This window comes from Columba livia, chromosome 10, assembly GCF_036013475.1.
Source record: "Columba livia isolate bColLiv1 breed racing homer chromosome 10, bColLiv1.pat.W.v2, whole genome shotgun sequence".
In the NCBI taxonomy this organism is placed as follows: Eukaryota; Metazoa; Chordata; class Aves; order Columbiformes; family Columbidae; genus Columba; species Columba livia.
The window spans coordinates 3,356,087-3,372,509 of record NC_088611.1 but is presented as its reverse complement, the minus strand read 5'-3'; the positions used below and the strand labels follow the sequence as shown (position 1 = coordinate 3,372,509).

The window sequence follows — 16,423 nt, the reverse complement described above, 5'->3', positions numbered from 1 at the left end:
CCTCAGTCTAAAAACTGAGCTGCAACTCAGGATCACAGGAACAAGGTGAGAAACCTCCTTGCAGCCTTTCTGCAGAACAGCAGTGCTCTTGGCTTTGAAGAACAACTTTGCTTTTGCTTTCCTGGAAGAGCAACTGTAAGTTCTCAGCGACATGATTTCACAGCCTGGGCACTGGCATGGAAACTCACTTCAGAAAAAAAAAAAAAGGTGTGCATAATAAAAGAATAGACACCTCGAGTCACACCAAAGATACATCCAGCCTGGTACCTACCTCCCACTATGGCCACTGACAGTCATCTGGAGTATAACCCAGTGAATATGCAGTGATACCTTTTCCACTCTCCAACAAACTGCAGCTTTTGTCTGTCCTAAGACAGAGATCATGTCTCTTCCCTTCAATGGGGTCTGCTAGATAATTTCTTCCACAGTTTGGTGTGGAGGTGGCATTCACGGTGTCCTGCAGCACGTCCCAGCTCCCCTTTGGCAGCCTCTCTTCTTCTCTGGTTTGGATGGCAGAGGGACGGAGCAGAACCACAACTACTGACAACAACCCAGCAACAAGAGACCTACTAATTTATAACCTGGAATAACAAGTGTCTCTGTCATGTTCTGTAGTTCTTTCTTACTTTCCCTTAATGTCTGCAGCCTCACCGATGTTTTTGTAGATGTGTCTCTACATTTACAGAAGCATGTGCTGCCCTGGCCTGAAAGAGCTACAGGATTGCATTGAGGAATGAGGGAGGAATCACTGCAAAAACCAAGGTACCACCCTGGAAAGGGAGAGGGCCAGAGCCCTCAGCTTCAGCAACATGGAGACTAAACATAATGATACACCCAAAGAGCCGCAAGCATAATTTGGGCAGGTTCAGAGGCAACAGCAACGCACCGGCAATGCTGACACCCCCACTCCATGGCAATTCCCACAGGGCAGGAAAGCGCTCAGGTCACCACTGACAAGAGCGTTCAGAATTTCAGAGGCTTTTACAGATAATATAATGAGCCTGGCAAGAGACGGTCGATGAGTATCTGTCCATAGTAAACTACTGCGGAAAGCTGCTGTGACAGCAAAACAACCACAGTATGATATGGAATACATAAAAGCATCTCTATCATTTAAAAATGTAAGAGGCTCAGCTGAAGAAGGCTTCTTCTCAGCTTGCAGGCATTTGCTGCACTCTTCCCCCGCCCCACGTCCTGCTCTGCACATCTGCCCTTCTGCTACGCCAAAAACTCGAGTGACGTGCTGACCTTGCCAAGGGGCAAGTCGGGCTCCCACAGCCACTTTTGCAAGGGCGCTGCTGAGCCTCCTCTAGCACAGGGGGGTACCCTTCCCCCTGCTCCAGGTGAGGCAGGTCAGGAAAAGCTGGAATTTCACAGCTGTGTTTCAGGAAGCTGTGAGACCTTCTAAGTGCTACAAGCATCAGGCTGCGCCAAGGAACTTGAACTTCTCTCTCTTTCACGTGTTAATTCACACAGAAATTTTGCTACTTTTTTTTTCATCCTCTGCAAGAGGAATGTGTGAGGGAGTTTGTGCACATCTTTATTACCACCCTATTGCTCACGGCCTGAAACTTTACGGGGGGGGGGCTCTCGATCAAAGCAGCATGAAAAGTGATCACCAATAATAACACGATACAATGAAAGATACCATGTAACAGTTGTCAGCTTTCTCTAGAGGTCACTTATCCAGCAAATACTTCTGCATAAATAACACACTCACACATTAAGCACCCCGAACAAGAGTTTGATTTAAAACTAGCAGTCATAATCTTAGCTATCTAAGCCACTCTGATTTAACAGCAGCACACTCTGATTTAACAGCAGCACATCCACCTAACTCAATACATTTGTAGTAACAAAAGCATATTCAATCAAGGTGAAATCTGCACAAACAGTGAAGGCCAAGACGAATCTCCCTGAAGTCTCAGGGCGATGAGAGGAGAGGGGACGAGGGAGCCTGACACCCAGCAAAGGTCTGGCAGAGCCTGTGTGCCACGCACATCTCTGCTGCTCCTACAACACACACAGCAGCTCCATGCAGGCATGGCCGTGCTCTGATCCTGCGTACTCCCTTTTCACTCCAATTTATTCATAGCACCTCACTGATAACTCCTGCTCAATGGTTTTGGTGCAGCTGATTTGGAGAAAATGGTGTTTGTTGTTCTGGCTGGAGACACAGCTGAGAGAAGCTGGGTTTGTAGATATCTAAGGGATTAACTGAGGGTGGATTTCTAGTCTGAACGCCAATTTTGTTTTGGTGGATTCTGAATTTCTGTGAGTTTTGCTTCATATGTACATAGGACAAGATTAGCCTAGGCAGGCACAAAAAGGCTTGATTGTAACACAGGACATGCCACTTCCAAACTTCATTGTGGGCAAACCCAGCCTTAGAAGACAATTGGGCACAGCAAATAAAGGCAGCCAAACATACACAATTTTACAAAAGAAAAAAAGTCAATAATTAGTAACATTAGCATCAAACTAGAGCAACAGGGTCTACACTTGCATTTGAGTTGTTAATTCTCTAAGTAGGTTTCCCAGAACTTGTTTCACATTTTTAAAAATGAAGTGCTCTATTAAATTCAAATTAAATGCACAGTTAAGCACATTCAGTGGATGCAATTTAAAGCATTGCTATACAGCCCAAACACATTTGCTCATTTCTATCAGCATAACAAAATCAGGTCATTGACAAATTCTGCTAGACCCCAGGAGCAAATTAAAGTGCAGGGGGACAGGCTATGAACCATAGAATCATTTCAGTGGAAGAGACCCTCAGGATCATTGTGTCCAACCATAACCCAGCTCTAGCACTAAACCATGTCCCCAAGAACCTCATCCGCAGCACAGAGGTTACAGTTCTGCCTCTCTCCTGGACCCAGAAACTCACCAGGACTGCAGCCCCAATGCAGCGTGCACCTCCCACCTGCGGCAGGGCCAGACCCTCCATCAGCTCCCATTAGCATCAAGTTAATCAGCCCCACTCGAGTCAAAGAGGTTCTGAAAGGATGTCACGATCTATGCGATCAAATTGAACGACAAAACTTAGGGGGGAGAGAGAGAAAAGGAAGCAAAAAAGCTTTGACTGGTTTCTCATTCCACTCCTCAGCATATGATTCTATTCCATTAACACGCTGATATCTTCATTTTCTACCCAGTCAATTTGCATTTCTCTAGAGATGATTTCTCTTTGAGGACCAGCAGCTTCCAACAAGCTGCAAGACAGAGTATGCTGTACCCCTTCCCTCTTTAAAAGTACACTGGATTTCACATTTGTCCAGCCCTCATGGTTCTGAGTCGCTTGCCACCCCAGCACCCTGCATTCACCCAAACTCCCATAAATTAACCCCAGTGCTTCCTATTTAAGAGCAATTGAACCACAACCGAGGCCTGGGCAGTGAGCTGCCACCTCGCCAGGCCCTCCAGTGCAGGGCACCCCATACAGGGCTGTTTCCCCAAATTGCTACCGGGGCTCCATCAGCCACCTCCGGAGGCATCTGGGGTGACCCGCAGGGGCGGCCCTGGGGAGGGGGCTGTTCTACGGAGCCTCCTCCTCGGACACCCATCCCTGGGGAACCTGGCCCCGCACCCCGGGGCTGGCACCGCAGCCTCTCCCGCAGGAGCCGTCCTGCCCCGCTCGGCACGCACAGCGCAGCCCGGCCGGGACCCGCCAAGCGCGCTCCCCTGCCTGGGGTGGCTCTGGGACACTCGCCCCAAGGCGCTGTGTCCCTGAGAACTTCAGGGTGAGGGAGAGCTGCCCCCCTGCCCTCCGCGGTCGCAGGGACCAGCCCCGCAGCCGGCACACAGGATAAGCGGGAGAGGCCCCCGCCTGGAGGGAGGGCGGAGCGGTAACGCAACCCTGGCCAGGGGGTCCCGCACCCTGCCCGTGGAGCACACACCTCTGCGCAGGGGGTCCCGCATCCTGCCTCGGGTACCTGCATCTCTGCGCGGGGAATCCCGGCATCCTGCCCGGGGCCCGGCGCTGCCTCCGCGGGCATCCCTCCCCCTGGTGCGGCGCACCGGGGAACTTCCCCGCGGAACGATGCGGGACCCTGCGGAGCCGCGGCCGCGCTCGTACCTGTGTATCCGCGGGGTCCGCCGCTGTCCCGCCCGGGCGCGGGGGTCCGGGGCACGTCCAGCCCCGGCGCCGTGGCTGCCGGCATTGCTCCGCCGAGCCCCGCCGCGCCGCCCGGCAGGTGCAGCCCGCGCCCGCCTCCGCCCTCCCTCCGCCGCCGCCGGGGCCGGGCCGGGGGTGCTGGGGGCCGGGCCGGGGGTGGGGGCGGCCGCCGTCCCGCGGGAGCCGCCGCCGCGGCCCCGCCAGCCCTTGCCGGGCGCCCGCCCCGCGGCCCCTCCGCCGGCACCAGCGGAGCGGGAGAAGGAGGAGGAGGCGAGGGAGGAGGAAGGCGGGAGGCGGCGGCTGCTCGGGGCTGGCGGGAGCCCAGGCGCTGAAAAGCGGTTCCCCAGGCCGTTGCGGGCCCGGGCCACCGCGCAGCGCCGTCCTGTGACAACCCCCAGGGGCCGGGGCTGCCCGCACCGGCACCCGGGGCTCGCCCCGGCCTCTTCCCGGCCTCTCCCCACCCGACCGGCTCCGCCGGAGCGGCTTGGCTGGGATGCGGCACGGCTGCCTGCCCGTCCCCCCGCCCTTGGCCCCCAGAGCAGCCCCGAGAGCCTCAGGTAGGGCAGGCTGCTCTCATGGGTCTGCTCTCCTCATCACAAACATGCTGCCTGCCGCTCATTGTGCCATCATGTGCCGGGAGCTGCATCTCTCATGTACACTCAGCTTACAGTCTTCGAAGTTGTGTTTGTTTTCCCTGGGATCTGAAATTAAACTGACCAGACAGTGCCAAGATCCACCACCTCCCCACCTGGGAGCTGGACAGCACACACCAACAGACACAGGCCATTCAGTAAACCCCAAGTGCTCACTACACACATAATATTGTGCCCATTGCACCCTGGTCATATCACCCAGAGTCGCTTCTTACCCTGAGAGTGTTGCCTCAAATGGGCGAGTTCAGGTCTCAGCAGCGTTCCCTGAGTTCATTGATTTGCTGACACCGGCAGTAGGTACAGAAAAGCACTGAGTGGTTTGCACTGTGTGTCCAGGAAAAGCGAGAGGAGGAACAGCAGGCTCTTCTCAAGGAGCTCTGCTTGGTGGTGCTGAGCATATGGGCTGGGGCCCACAGTCAGCACTCTGGTTATTAACACTCACTCTGCTTGTTTTACCCTCTAATTATTTTTTCACATGGAATTAGAAGAGAAAATGATCTGCTGAAGCAGATTGAAGAGAAGAAATTCCAAGACGCACCAAACCCAGATAGACTGAGAAAAATCTCCTAAGGCTCTTCCAGGAGTATCAAATGGAGCAGGATCGTACCCACGGGTAGTGGTGACACAGCTACTCTGTGCTACTGGACACAGCACTTTCTTTTGTGAGCTTATTTGGCAAGGAGTCCACAGAAATATTGCAAATATAAAGAACTGCTATTTCCATCTCTACAACTAAAACACATTTTAAAAGTAATACGTGGTCACATTATAGCAAAAGAACAGCATTTTTGAAAAGTGCTGCAGTTTATGAATCCGGTCTGCATTTCCAGTAATGTCAAATACTCATATACTTAATTTATGTCAACAAGGAACTACAGCTCCCACAATCAAGTCCCTCATGTCTGTGAAGCCAGAGAATTACCAAAGACAGGTGATTTTTTTTCCTTAAGCCATAGCTAATGCAACTGCTATTATACAATTAAAGTTGAATACAGCTGTGTTGCAAGTCCAATCTTTTCTTAAAGGCACTTAGAGAAAGAAGTTCAGAAGCAGCATCTGAATCCCACTCGGCTCATGCCAACATTTAGTTTTACTCTGCACTGGAAATCCTACCCCCAGAGAGGCGGTTTCGCTCAGGTGCTCCAGAGCAGCACAGGCAGAGCAGCCCTGGCTCCTGCTGCCACCTCCCCGCTTGTCACCTGCCCCATGAGCTCGTGTCCCCCCCTGCAGGGCAGGAGCTTGCATGAGGAAGCTGTGGGACAAAGTGCTGGACGTCAGTGGAAGTCTTGCTCATGACTTCAATGGAGAAAGTGGCCAATTCCATTGACCCAATGTCTACAATCCTTACTTAAAATCCAGCTGTAATAAAAGGGAATTTTGCCCAAATGATGTGCTGTCATCTGCCATTGCCAACGGTGGTGACATGATTTCAATTTTAAAGCCCACCTTGCAATGCAAACATGCTTTGAATGTAGTAAAAAAAATAAATCTCATCAGTATAGTGGGAACACAAAGAAAAAAAAAGTGAAAAGGAAGAGAACAGAGAGTGCTGCTTAAAAATGATGAAAGTTTCCATGCTGCTGCCCATTTTTTCCCTGCTGGATCTCTTATTTTGCCAACCCCAGCTACACATGTGTTGCCTTTGCATAGGGATTGTTTAGCTGTTGGATTTTGCTAAGCTGCCCTAAGGCACTGTCTTTCCTCTAATCCCAGTTATTAGGGCTGACTCAAGGCATGCCAAGGGCACAAGACTGCTGCAGCGACTGTCCCATCACCTGCTGCAGCGACTGTCCCATCACCTGCTGCAGCGACACAGTCCCATCACCTGCTGCAGTGACAGTCCCATCGCCTGCCAGCCCCTCCACCTCAAACCCTCCTCCCCTGGGCTGCAGGAGCCATCTGCATCAGCCCCCCAGCCCCCAGGCAACCAAACCTGGGTTTGCCTACATTGTTCAGATGCCTGGAGGGGGTCGTGGGGTTTTAGTCAATAATGAAGGATAGTAGGTCTCAGCTGCAGGTTTCTGTTTAATCGGTTAACACATGTGTAGGCGTTATTGCTCAAAGTCCTCCTCTGGCTCAGCAGTTAGATTGCTGAAAGAAAAACTAGACCCTTAGAAGCGACAGTGAAACAATGGTCTGGGCTGTAAGAACTCTTCACATCCCCATGACATTCCGAATTGATGGGGTGGTACTGCCCGAGAGAGATGGTTTCACCCTGGCCCCAGCTTTTCTTCCTCCTCCTCCCAGCTATAGGTTTCACCACTGCCCTTCTGCTGGCTCTGACAGCAAGACCTGACAGCCCGGCAAAACCAGAGGGGGAAAGCAGCCTCTTGCTTTGGCAGGGGGTTGTTATCACAACCCCGGATCTGTGAGACTGGAACCCGAAGCCCCCAAACAGGGACTGATGGCTTCAGCCAGCCCTGGGTGGCTCCAGGTCTACGTTTCCAGATGAAACTGAGGGCTGCTGCATGGAGTGGCTGTTCAAGGAACCTTCCAGAAGAAAGGTAACCCAGAGCACACCACCTACCTCGGAGCGCCACCTCCGAGCCTCTGCCTTACAGACCACAACGTTCAGACCCAACATCTTCGCAGGAGCAGCAGGAGCCAGACAGTTCACCAGCACTGCGCTCACCTCCAAAAGGGGAACCGGATAAAGGGACCTTGTCAGAAAACAGCCCCTGAGGATGAGACAAGGGAGCCAGATCCTCCCGGACAGACCAGAGGCTGCTGGTGGCCGTTGGGCCAGAGGTGCAGGACACATCTGCTTGTCAGTGAGGACTTGGGAAGGATCAGAAAGGGAAAGCTGGCAGGACCAGAGAGAAAAGGTTATTAGAAGCAAGTAGGTATTTTTTGGAAAATCTGAAGACGTGCCCACATGAGAAAAGTAGAAAATCTAGCAGATTAAACGTGAAAGGCACACGGCCAAAGAGTGGAAGAACAATTTGCAAAAAGCGTTGAAATGAATCGTAAATTTGTCTCTGGATGCCCTACAGCCTGTCTGTCAGAGATCTGGTGGAGTCCTTGATCAGGATCTGAAAGAAGCACTCGAAGAAGATAAGGTCATAGCAGAAAAGCTAAATTAAAACTTTGCTTACCCTGGAGGAAACCATGGAGGAAAATATGGAGGAAAGCCAGAGCCCCCCTTTGAGGGGATGCACAGGACAGTCCATGTGTTGGTAGCTGATGTGTGGAATGTGCAAAGAACAGGACTTTCAGCAAGACTGCGAAAGAAACTCAAGATGAAATAACCAAATTAATTTTTAACAATAGTGCATAACCTCTCACTTAAAATCTTCTTGATTACTCATGGTCTGAAACAGGAAATGTAACACCAGCTTTTTAGAAGGACTTATTTCAGATGAGACCTCAGAAACTACTGGTTGGTAAGCCTGAAATCTGTACCAGCCACAATAATAGAAAATGTTTTAGCAAATAAAATCAGAGAACACATTAATACATTTAATATACTGGGGAAAAGTCAACATGGGGTTTAGGAACGGAAGTAAGTTCTATTTCAAAAATCCTCTGGAGGTTTTTAAAGGAATCCACAGGCCGAAAGACAGGGAAAATCTAGTTTATATTTTCTACGTGGGTTTTCATAAAAGGGCTTGCAGCAAAATCTCTTCTCAAAGGACCTCAGACAGCTATGGCATATCAGGAAAAGACTTTGCACAAATAAAGGGCTGCTTTTCCCAGTAGAGAGGAGTGATGATGGCAACTCCTTGGGGTGGGGGAAACCAACCTGGTTTTGGAGTGAGGAATAACACACACGAGGACCTGGAGAACCATTTCTGCCCGCAGGTGAGCAGCGTTCCGAGCAGAGACCCGCTCACGTGCTGCACACAAAGCCATGTCTTTTCCTGTTGTCTAGCAGTCCTACACTTTCGCCCCCAAGAGATGCAGCCAGACATTGGAAAGGTGGTGGATTCAACATGGGGCCACAGCTCAGGAGCTATTTTCTTGTGCTACTGTTAAGTATAGTGCAGTGCCACAGTATAGAAAAATACAGCGACATGTTTATCCCATCAGAGTCTGAAAATATTAAGCTAATTTGAAGAGGGAACATTTTTTGTTCCCTCTGTAGTAGAAATGAATAAATACAGTGCGACAGGCCAAGTGGCATCAATATACATGTTGTTTTGCCAGTAGCTCAGAAAAACACACATTCTGAGAACAACCATTTATGTCTTCAGTACAAGATAAAATGTTGCTGTGCACACTTGCACACAAACTATCTCCTCCGGCATTGCTCAGGGCTAATCAGCAGGGTTACAGTTAAGCAGATAAAGCCTTACAAAGTCATATTTGGTTTGGGATTTGGTGCCTGTGGTAATCTGGCACATGCCACACTTTCTTCTCCAGCCTAATTTCCTAGAACTACAATGGAAAGCAAATAATGATAATTCTTTTTCCCCTTTTAAATTGTTTATGCTGATTATAGGAAAAAGGAAACAAAATAAATGGTAAAAACATGCAAATCCCTATATTACAAACATGCATGCTGCATCACACCATGGGATTTGACAGCCTGGGGCCCTGCTACAAATGTGCGAGAGCGTGCTGCAAAGCCGCCTCGGGTCTGCCGAGCTTTCGCAATCCCCATTTAAGCTCAAATACCAGCTTTTGAGATGGTAGAGATTGTTTTAAGAGGCACAGTATAGGAATTAATACACATTAAGGATGGGGAAATAAATAATAAAGAATGATGGGAGGAGCTGGGAAAGAAGAGAGACGAAGCAACCGACCAGTGGGTTCTGTCTGTTGGGAGCTGATGGTCCTTATCTGGGGATGAGCCAAACCGCAGAGCCCAGGGTGCAGCACCTGGAGAACAGATAGGAGCCCCCTGGACACCGGGGCCTGGGGGACCCAGCAGAGAGAACCTGAAGAAGAAAAGGGTAAATCGCAGGTTCCCTCACTCCCATCCCCTGGAAGATGGACATTTCAAAGCAGAAAATTGTTTGCTTTCCCACAGGATTTGGAACTGAGTCAAATTCGCATTAGGTGCTCTTGATATGAACACCCCAAAATATGGGACATTCACATATCGGGGTATTGTTCAGACTGAGACTTCATCTAACAAATGAGATTTTTCTTTTTTTCTTTTTTACTCTATAGTTAAGTTCTGATGTGAAAACAGCTCCAAAAATCAGGAGCCACTTTCAAAGAAAAGATGCTGTGAGGCATTAAGTAGCAGGATTGTATGGCAGAATACAAATGCGAGTAAGCAGGGGGATTTTCCTCTCTGCTTAAGACCTAGAGCTCTTGGAAAACAGATCTGCTGTGAAAATGAGAGCGCTGCTGTTTTTAGACAGAAGTGGCTTTCTGCAGAACCACGTCTCCCATCATTATCAACAAGTAGCAGAATTCACCGTGTGAGGGGAAGATTCATTTCCCAGAGAGGATGCTCCCGTCCCTCCTTGTGGATTACCAAAAAAGAGGCAGAAAAAACCCACAATGTCCTTGTTCTTAAGATTCAGAACTGAGCTTGGGTTTCTGCATTTCCAGTCCCCATCTGCAGGGCTGTTCTTCCACGGAGCTGCAAACCCACCTTGGGGCTGAGACAGCGGGAGCAAACACAGACAGCTTGAGATGGACAAGTTACAGGACACAATACACGAGGCTGACAGGATATTGAGTCCGATGCCACAGACGAGGTTTATATAGGTGCATAATGTTATCAGCAGTAGTGAGATGGCCTGTTTTAAAGCCTATGAAGAAGAGAAAGCTGACAGGTTCACAAAAAACTTGAGGTTTAAGTGATAATTTTTAAATGATGCCCAGGAAGATGGACAAAGTTCATTCTGATTAGTGAAAAAATATTGAAGCCGGTGAGATCTTGGGTTCGGACTGCAGTTGAGTTGAGCCTGTACATCTTATCCATGCATGGCATTTTCCATTAAGTGGATTCTGAGCAAAAGCATGAAATGTATATCTGAATGTACTTATTTTGCTTAAGGTGAAAATAAATGCACACTTCGGTGTCCTATTTTTGTTCTTGAGAACAAAAAGTGGCCAGGAGAGACCCAACGTACTCCCGAAAGTTCAAATTTATACCAGCAAGAAGCAGCACAGCAGTCATCACCTTTGCAAAGGCTCGTTAAAGGAGTTATTTCCCCCATAGGACTTGTCAATCTGATTTTGCAGTCAAGGAAAGTAATTATTAGGATATTTATGTTAATTTTATTTTCCCACCGCAAACTAACCCCTGGAGTTACAGCCATCCAAAGCACATTGTGTGATCTGGCAGCCCTCCAAACCCCGCTGACTTCCCTCCCATCATTAGTACCTTTGACTTCATTGTATCCACTCACTCTTTGTACCTTGAGCCTTCGTGAAACCCGAGGTGCTTATTTTTAATGAGTACAGCAATGAAGAAAATATATTCCCAACAGGAGTTATGAAGAGAGACATCAGCAACTTCTGAAAGTGCAAGCTATACATTTGCTGGTGGCTGGAGTAAGTCGGGAGGATCGGCTTACTCTCTGTTTATTACTCTGTATAAAATATAGTTATGCTTTATGCAGGCAGCTTTGTGCAGGAAGTTTTCTGTAATAACCATTTGTTAGAGCCCACCCCATAATTGCAGGAACAGAAGAACCATAGCTTAAATATTTGGCCTGAAGTTAAAACCTGTTCTGTTACTAATATGCATTGTTGTTAGAATTATGTGTATATTGAACTATATTACCACAGGCTATTAAATGAGGCGGTCTCAGGTCCATCTGATTCATGCAAGAAATAACTTACATCTAATAAAGAAGACTAGAAGAGTAGCAGTTTTTCTGAACCATGTCTGTGAGTTGTGCAGTTTACAGAAAACATTTCATTCTACAAGTGATACCATGGCTTACTTGAGCTTACTGAGATGTGCTGGCCTTTAGCTACAGCCCCCACAACAGCTCCGCTCTCGAACAAGGGTGTGGAGGCACTTCCAGGAGCTCTAACCTGTTTGTCAGGGGAAAACTCAAGGTTTTCGCCTGTTAGCAGCTCCAAGACCCGTGTGCATGGTCAGCCCATTCCTTTTGTCCTCTGATCACAGCTGACAAAACTGATCCCTGCTACCCCAAAAGTCAAATGGGAACGTGCTAATACCAGAGCAATATAGAGAGTGGAGCTGCAAAGTGATATCATGGACCTGAATGAAATGTTAAAAGCTGAAAAAAGCGAAAAAGGTTGAAGAGAAGCTGCCAAATTAATGTATACTGTGATTAAATTATAAAAGATGTACCCATCATTAACCAATTAACCAATTGACAGGGGATAAATGCTTTCTGACCACTTGCAAAACAAGTGGATATTTTTCAAGTTTTAGACCCTTCTGCATGACAAGAGGGAGACAGAAGATTAAGTGATACGTTGTTTAGAAGCAGAGCACTTAGTTTATATTTAACTAATAATTAATAGATGTATTGTAAGTAAGAAACTAAACAATTATAGCTCGCATCATCAATGATTTCTTAGCATAGATGTGTTGAATGCCAAAATTTTCAAAAATTGTAATGCATATGTAATAATTATGTGAATATAAGCAATGCAAGAGCATCCGGTTGTTGGAGCACTCATGGAGGATGTTCCCCAGTGCTGATAAAATAAAGAATGCCTGTTAATGGTATAATTGACTCTGCTGTTAAGTTTATTTCTCCGTTTCAAGGTCTCTGGAAGCACTTGCCCATGGCCTCCAGGGGATGGTCCTGAGTTTTGAGGAAGCAGCATGAGGAGACTCACCTTTATGCGGTGTGGTCGTCTTGACTGCAGTCCCATGCCAGACACCCACAGGATCTCAGATGCTTCCAACCTAAACACCGGGAGGACAGCAGCACATGAGAGCGAAAAGAGCGACCTGAATTAGATAATGCATTTGAAAGTAAGTTAAGAAAATAAAATAATAAATCGAAAACTGAACTTGCTTGCTGGACTTCATTTCCTCGCAAAAGGCAGCCAGGGCATCCTGCTAGCCAGGGGAATGACTAATTCCTGCTGGGCATCCCTCAGGGCTCTGAAATGGTTAATAATGAGACTGGCTTTGGTAACTATTGAAATGAGGGAGAAAAAGATAAGAAAGGGAGAGAAAGGCCCATGTACAATTTGTGACCTTTAATGGAAATTACTTATGTCAATTTAAATTAATTACAAATTGCATTCACTCTGTGATATATTAAAATTGCAAGAGAGCTTCCTAAGCACAGTCAGCTACTGGGTTACTAGAACACATGATTTCTTGGTCATCTCTTATGCTTCAGTATTTAGAAACTAGCATTAAGTGAAAAAGCAACACAACCGTGTCACATCTATGGAGACCGTTCACAGATGAGCACTAAGAGAATATGTCCTAAAAATGCCATGAACTGGACACATTTCAGGCTACCCAGTCAAAATGGTAAACTTTCCATTTAGAAGCCATGGACAGTTGAAGCAGCACGTTCATCTTTCTTGCATTTTGCAGACACGTGAGTGACAACGCTGAAGTTTTATGTATTGAGACCCTACACTCTGTAAAGGCAATGGCACAATTCCCATCGTAGCCAGAGTTTTTCATCACCGAGTACTTGTTGTCTATAGACTGAGCCATTACAGTGATGCAGTTTGTGGAAACATCGTCTGTGTTCATACTTTCCTACAAATTAATCATTTGGGCTCACACAAGTGAACCATAAACCATTCCTAAATCAGGAATCTAGCAAGCAATAAGGTGGGAAAAAATAATAAATAATCAATCTCTTCAGAATTTAAAAACCTGACTCCATATTAGCAGAGAACGAGAAATCAAATCTAAAAAATACTGTCTAAAATTTCTGACTCCAAGATCACAAAATTTTGAAAATCCAAAGCCTACTTTCTTATTTCTGCATCTGTTTACTGAGTTACGTTGGACTGCTGGCTGTGTTCTGCTAAAGAATTACCCCTATGCGCACTGATCTGTGTAGGAGTTAGTTCACCTCGGTGTCCCATCATAACACCATCACCAGCAGCACCACAATGGACATTGTGTGATCAGCGCAGCTGGAAGGAAAATTCTGTTCTGACCATAGAAAAAAAACCCTGTGTATTTTTTAGCCAACAAAATACATGGTGCCTAGTGCTACCATATGTTATCATCTCTCAGGTGTTGTCCAAACAGAAACTGGAAGGGAAAGAACTACTGACTGGCACAGTGGCTTCATCTTGGGATGGATTATGATCATAGGCTGAGATCACTATCTCCTAAATTAGCTTATCTTTAAAATGATTGCATAAAAGATAATTGATTTGTTGCTGCCATTGAACTTAGAGAGTTGAAGCTGAAAACATAATTTCCTACAAATCCAGATTTCTAGATCAAATGGAATTTAATGATGTCCCATTCTTGTAAATTAGTCTTCTAATACAGGAAAAGAAAAGATGGGACTCTGCAGAGTAACAAAAGTAAAACATAACCTAAAAATAGAAAGGGTACATATGATCAAATAAAAAATTCAGGGGAGGGAACATTTCACAAAATGAAAAGGTTCGCAGTGGATTCCCAGAGCATCTCTCCTCCTTGTATTGAAAAAGGGATGGAAGAAACCTTTATCCGTTTATCCCTTGGGCAAATATTTCTTTTTCGCTGCCGTTGCTGTCTCTGAAAGAGCTCTCTCAGCTGTAACAGCAGTAACCTTCGGCCACCCCGGTGTGCACAGCCCTTAAGAGCTGTGGTTTGTGCAGAGCCGTCATCAACATCCTCAGCTCTCCAACGCGGAGGGGCAGAGCTGGCAGCACCGCGAGCACAACGCCCGCAGGCAGCCGAGAAAAGGGACCCTGACCACTGCAAACCAGAAACCAGAGAGGGGTAGAAGGGACTGACAGTATTGCCAAGAAAACACAAGAATATATCCATTTTTATACTGTACAGGTGCATTTGTCACCCATGGCTGCCACCCAAGGATCTTAATGTCTGAGGGGATTATATGAACTCTCAGTGGGTGTAAACGAACTCTGCAAATATTGACATTTTATTGGCTGGTGAAGCATTTAGCCTTCAAGATGATACGGCTTCACCGCCGCCTGCAAACACTGGAGTACTGAGCACAAGCAGGAGATGGAGTTCACAAACATTTTGGCAAAACCAGGCTGCCTGCAGGTCTGTCTCCTCGTGCCTGACAATAATGCTGCCCCAAGGAGCTGCCGCAGTGGTTTTAACCTCCGCGTTCAATATTTGGCTTAAAATTTAGTGGTGAAAAAATGTTCAAATTACAAAGCTTAGGCTTCTCCTTACAGACAGAAACAGAAAATCTCTGCTTGCTGTACCAGACTGTCAGCCTGACCTGGAAATCACGTTGCTTCCATAACAGCAAAATCTGAGTCCTTCTCAGCAAAGTCTCTCTAGAGCTTCCGTCTATATCCCAAATGTAAGCAGATGGTTTCTTTCTGTAATATTAGCTTTTATATCAGTTTCGCTCCTATTTGCTTGAAATACTAAAATTATAAATGGATATAATTTTGCTATAAAGACAGATGCACACATACGGATACAAATACATATGCCCATAGCAATCATTATATACAAATCTCACGCCTAGATTAAGTGTGTAAGTGCGATGGCAGTTTGTGCTTGACGGGTTTTTAAATAGCATAAAAGCAAATTCCCTCTCACTGTGGCATGAATGTTCTGTAAGACACTGTTCTATACCTGTAAGAAACACTAAACTGGGAAGAAGCAGGAGAGTAGAACATAAAACGAGTATTTCCCCCAGAAGAGCTCCCTTGATTTTAACTACAGTAAAACAAAAGAGAAGTACATTAAAGTGAGTTCTGTGGGAGCTTTTTGTATCTGGCAGAGTTTCTCCAGAGCCCCGGGGATGGCAGGATAGCACATCTGGAAGACGCAGGAACAAAACAGGATATTTAGAATCATTTTTCTTGCTCATGGGAGGGAAGAGCACTGCAGGTGCTCTGCGCACACCAACGCAGCTCGCAGCTCTTGTTTACTGTATTTACTTGCAAAAATAAATTAAAAGAAAAGGGATTTAAAGGAGACTCCATACGATATTTCTTTAGGGTGTTTTTCACAGAGAATTCGCCCAGGGCAATGTCCTGGAGCACCATATTGCACACAGAAATGGATTCAGTCCTGCAGGAAACATTCCCTTCCAAGTCCCAAAGTTTGGCAATTTTCCAGCAGTATTTACCTACTGTAAACATAAGTTTCTCTGTTGACTACAGTCATCTCCACCTTTCATGGCCATAAAATCTCTTCTGGAACTGATATTTTAGGATCAAACTCACACATATTTAATATTAATGAGGTGTGTAGTACTGTGTGCAACAGAAGAGATCTGAGCTCTAGCTACATACAGGACTTTCTGCTTTTTATTCCTTATTTAAATCAAGGGGAACTTGTTTCCTGGTAGGTTTGCTCTTTGAAGATGCCTCTTGTAAGTCTGTTCCCGTGAGTTTGCAGGAAAGAGACTCTCATCCTTGGGGAAGACAGGACAGGAAAGATGAAGTCCCAAGCCATAGGTGGTTTCCGCACGTACAGGTCCTGATGCTGGCAGTGTGGCTCTGGGGGACAACCCAAACCTCCCAGCAAACGGTTGCAAGGTCAGGAGTGGGTCTTTTCTCCAAATTGCTGCAGCTTTTTTACTCCCATTTTACTTTGCCAGCTTCTTTACTCCCATTGAGAGATCCAGATAAATTC

General features: G+C 46.8%; 1 protein-coding gene across 2 annotated transcripts in view; it reads right to left on the bottom strand.

The window, feature by feature from the left end:
• SUSD3 (sushi domain containing 3) overlaps positions 1-4,302 on the bottom strand; it is a 31,783-nt gene extending 27,481 nt beyond the window's left edge. The window contains exon 1 of one of the 2 annotated variants that reach the window (XM_065074949.1): positions 4,079-4,302. In XM_065074949.1, the coding sequence (XP_064931021.1) occupies positions 4,079-4,163 (85 nt within the window). In that variant the 5' untranslated portion in view covers positions 4,164-4,302. Of the gene's footprint in view, positions 1-2,890; positions 2,976-4,078 lie in introns of those variants that run through there. The other variant, XM_065074950.1, reaches the window with a different exon arrangement.
• Positions 4,303-16,423: the final 12,121 nt, after the last annotated feature.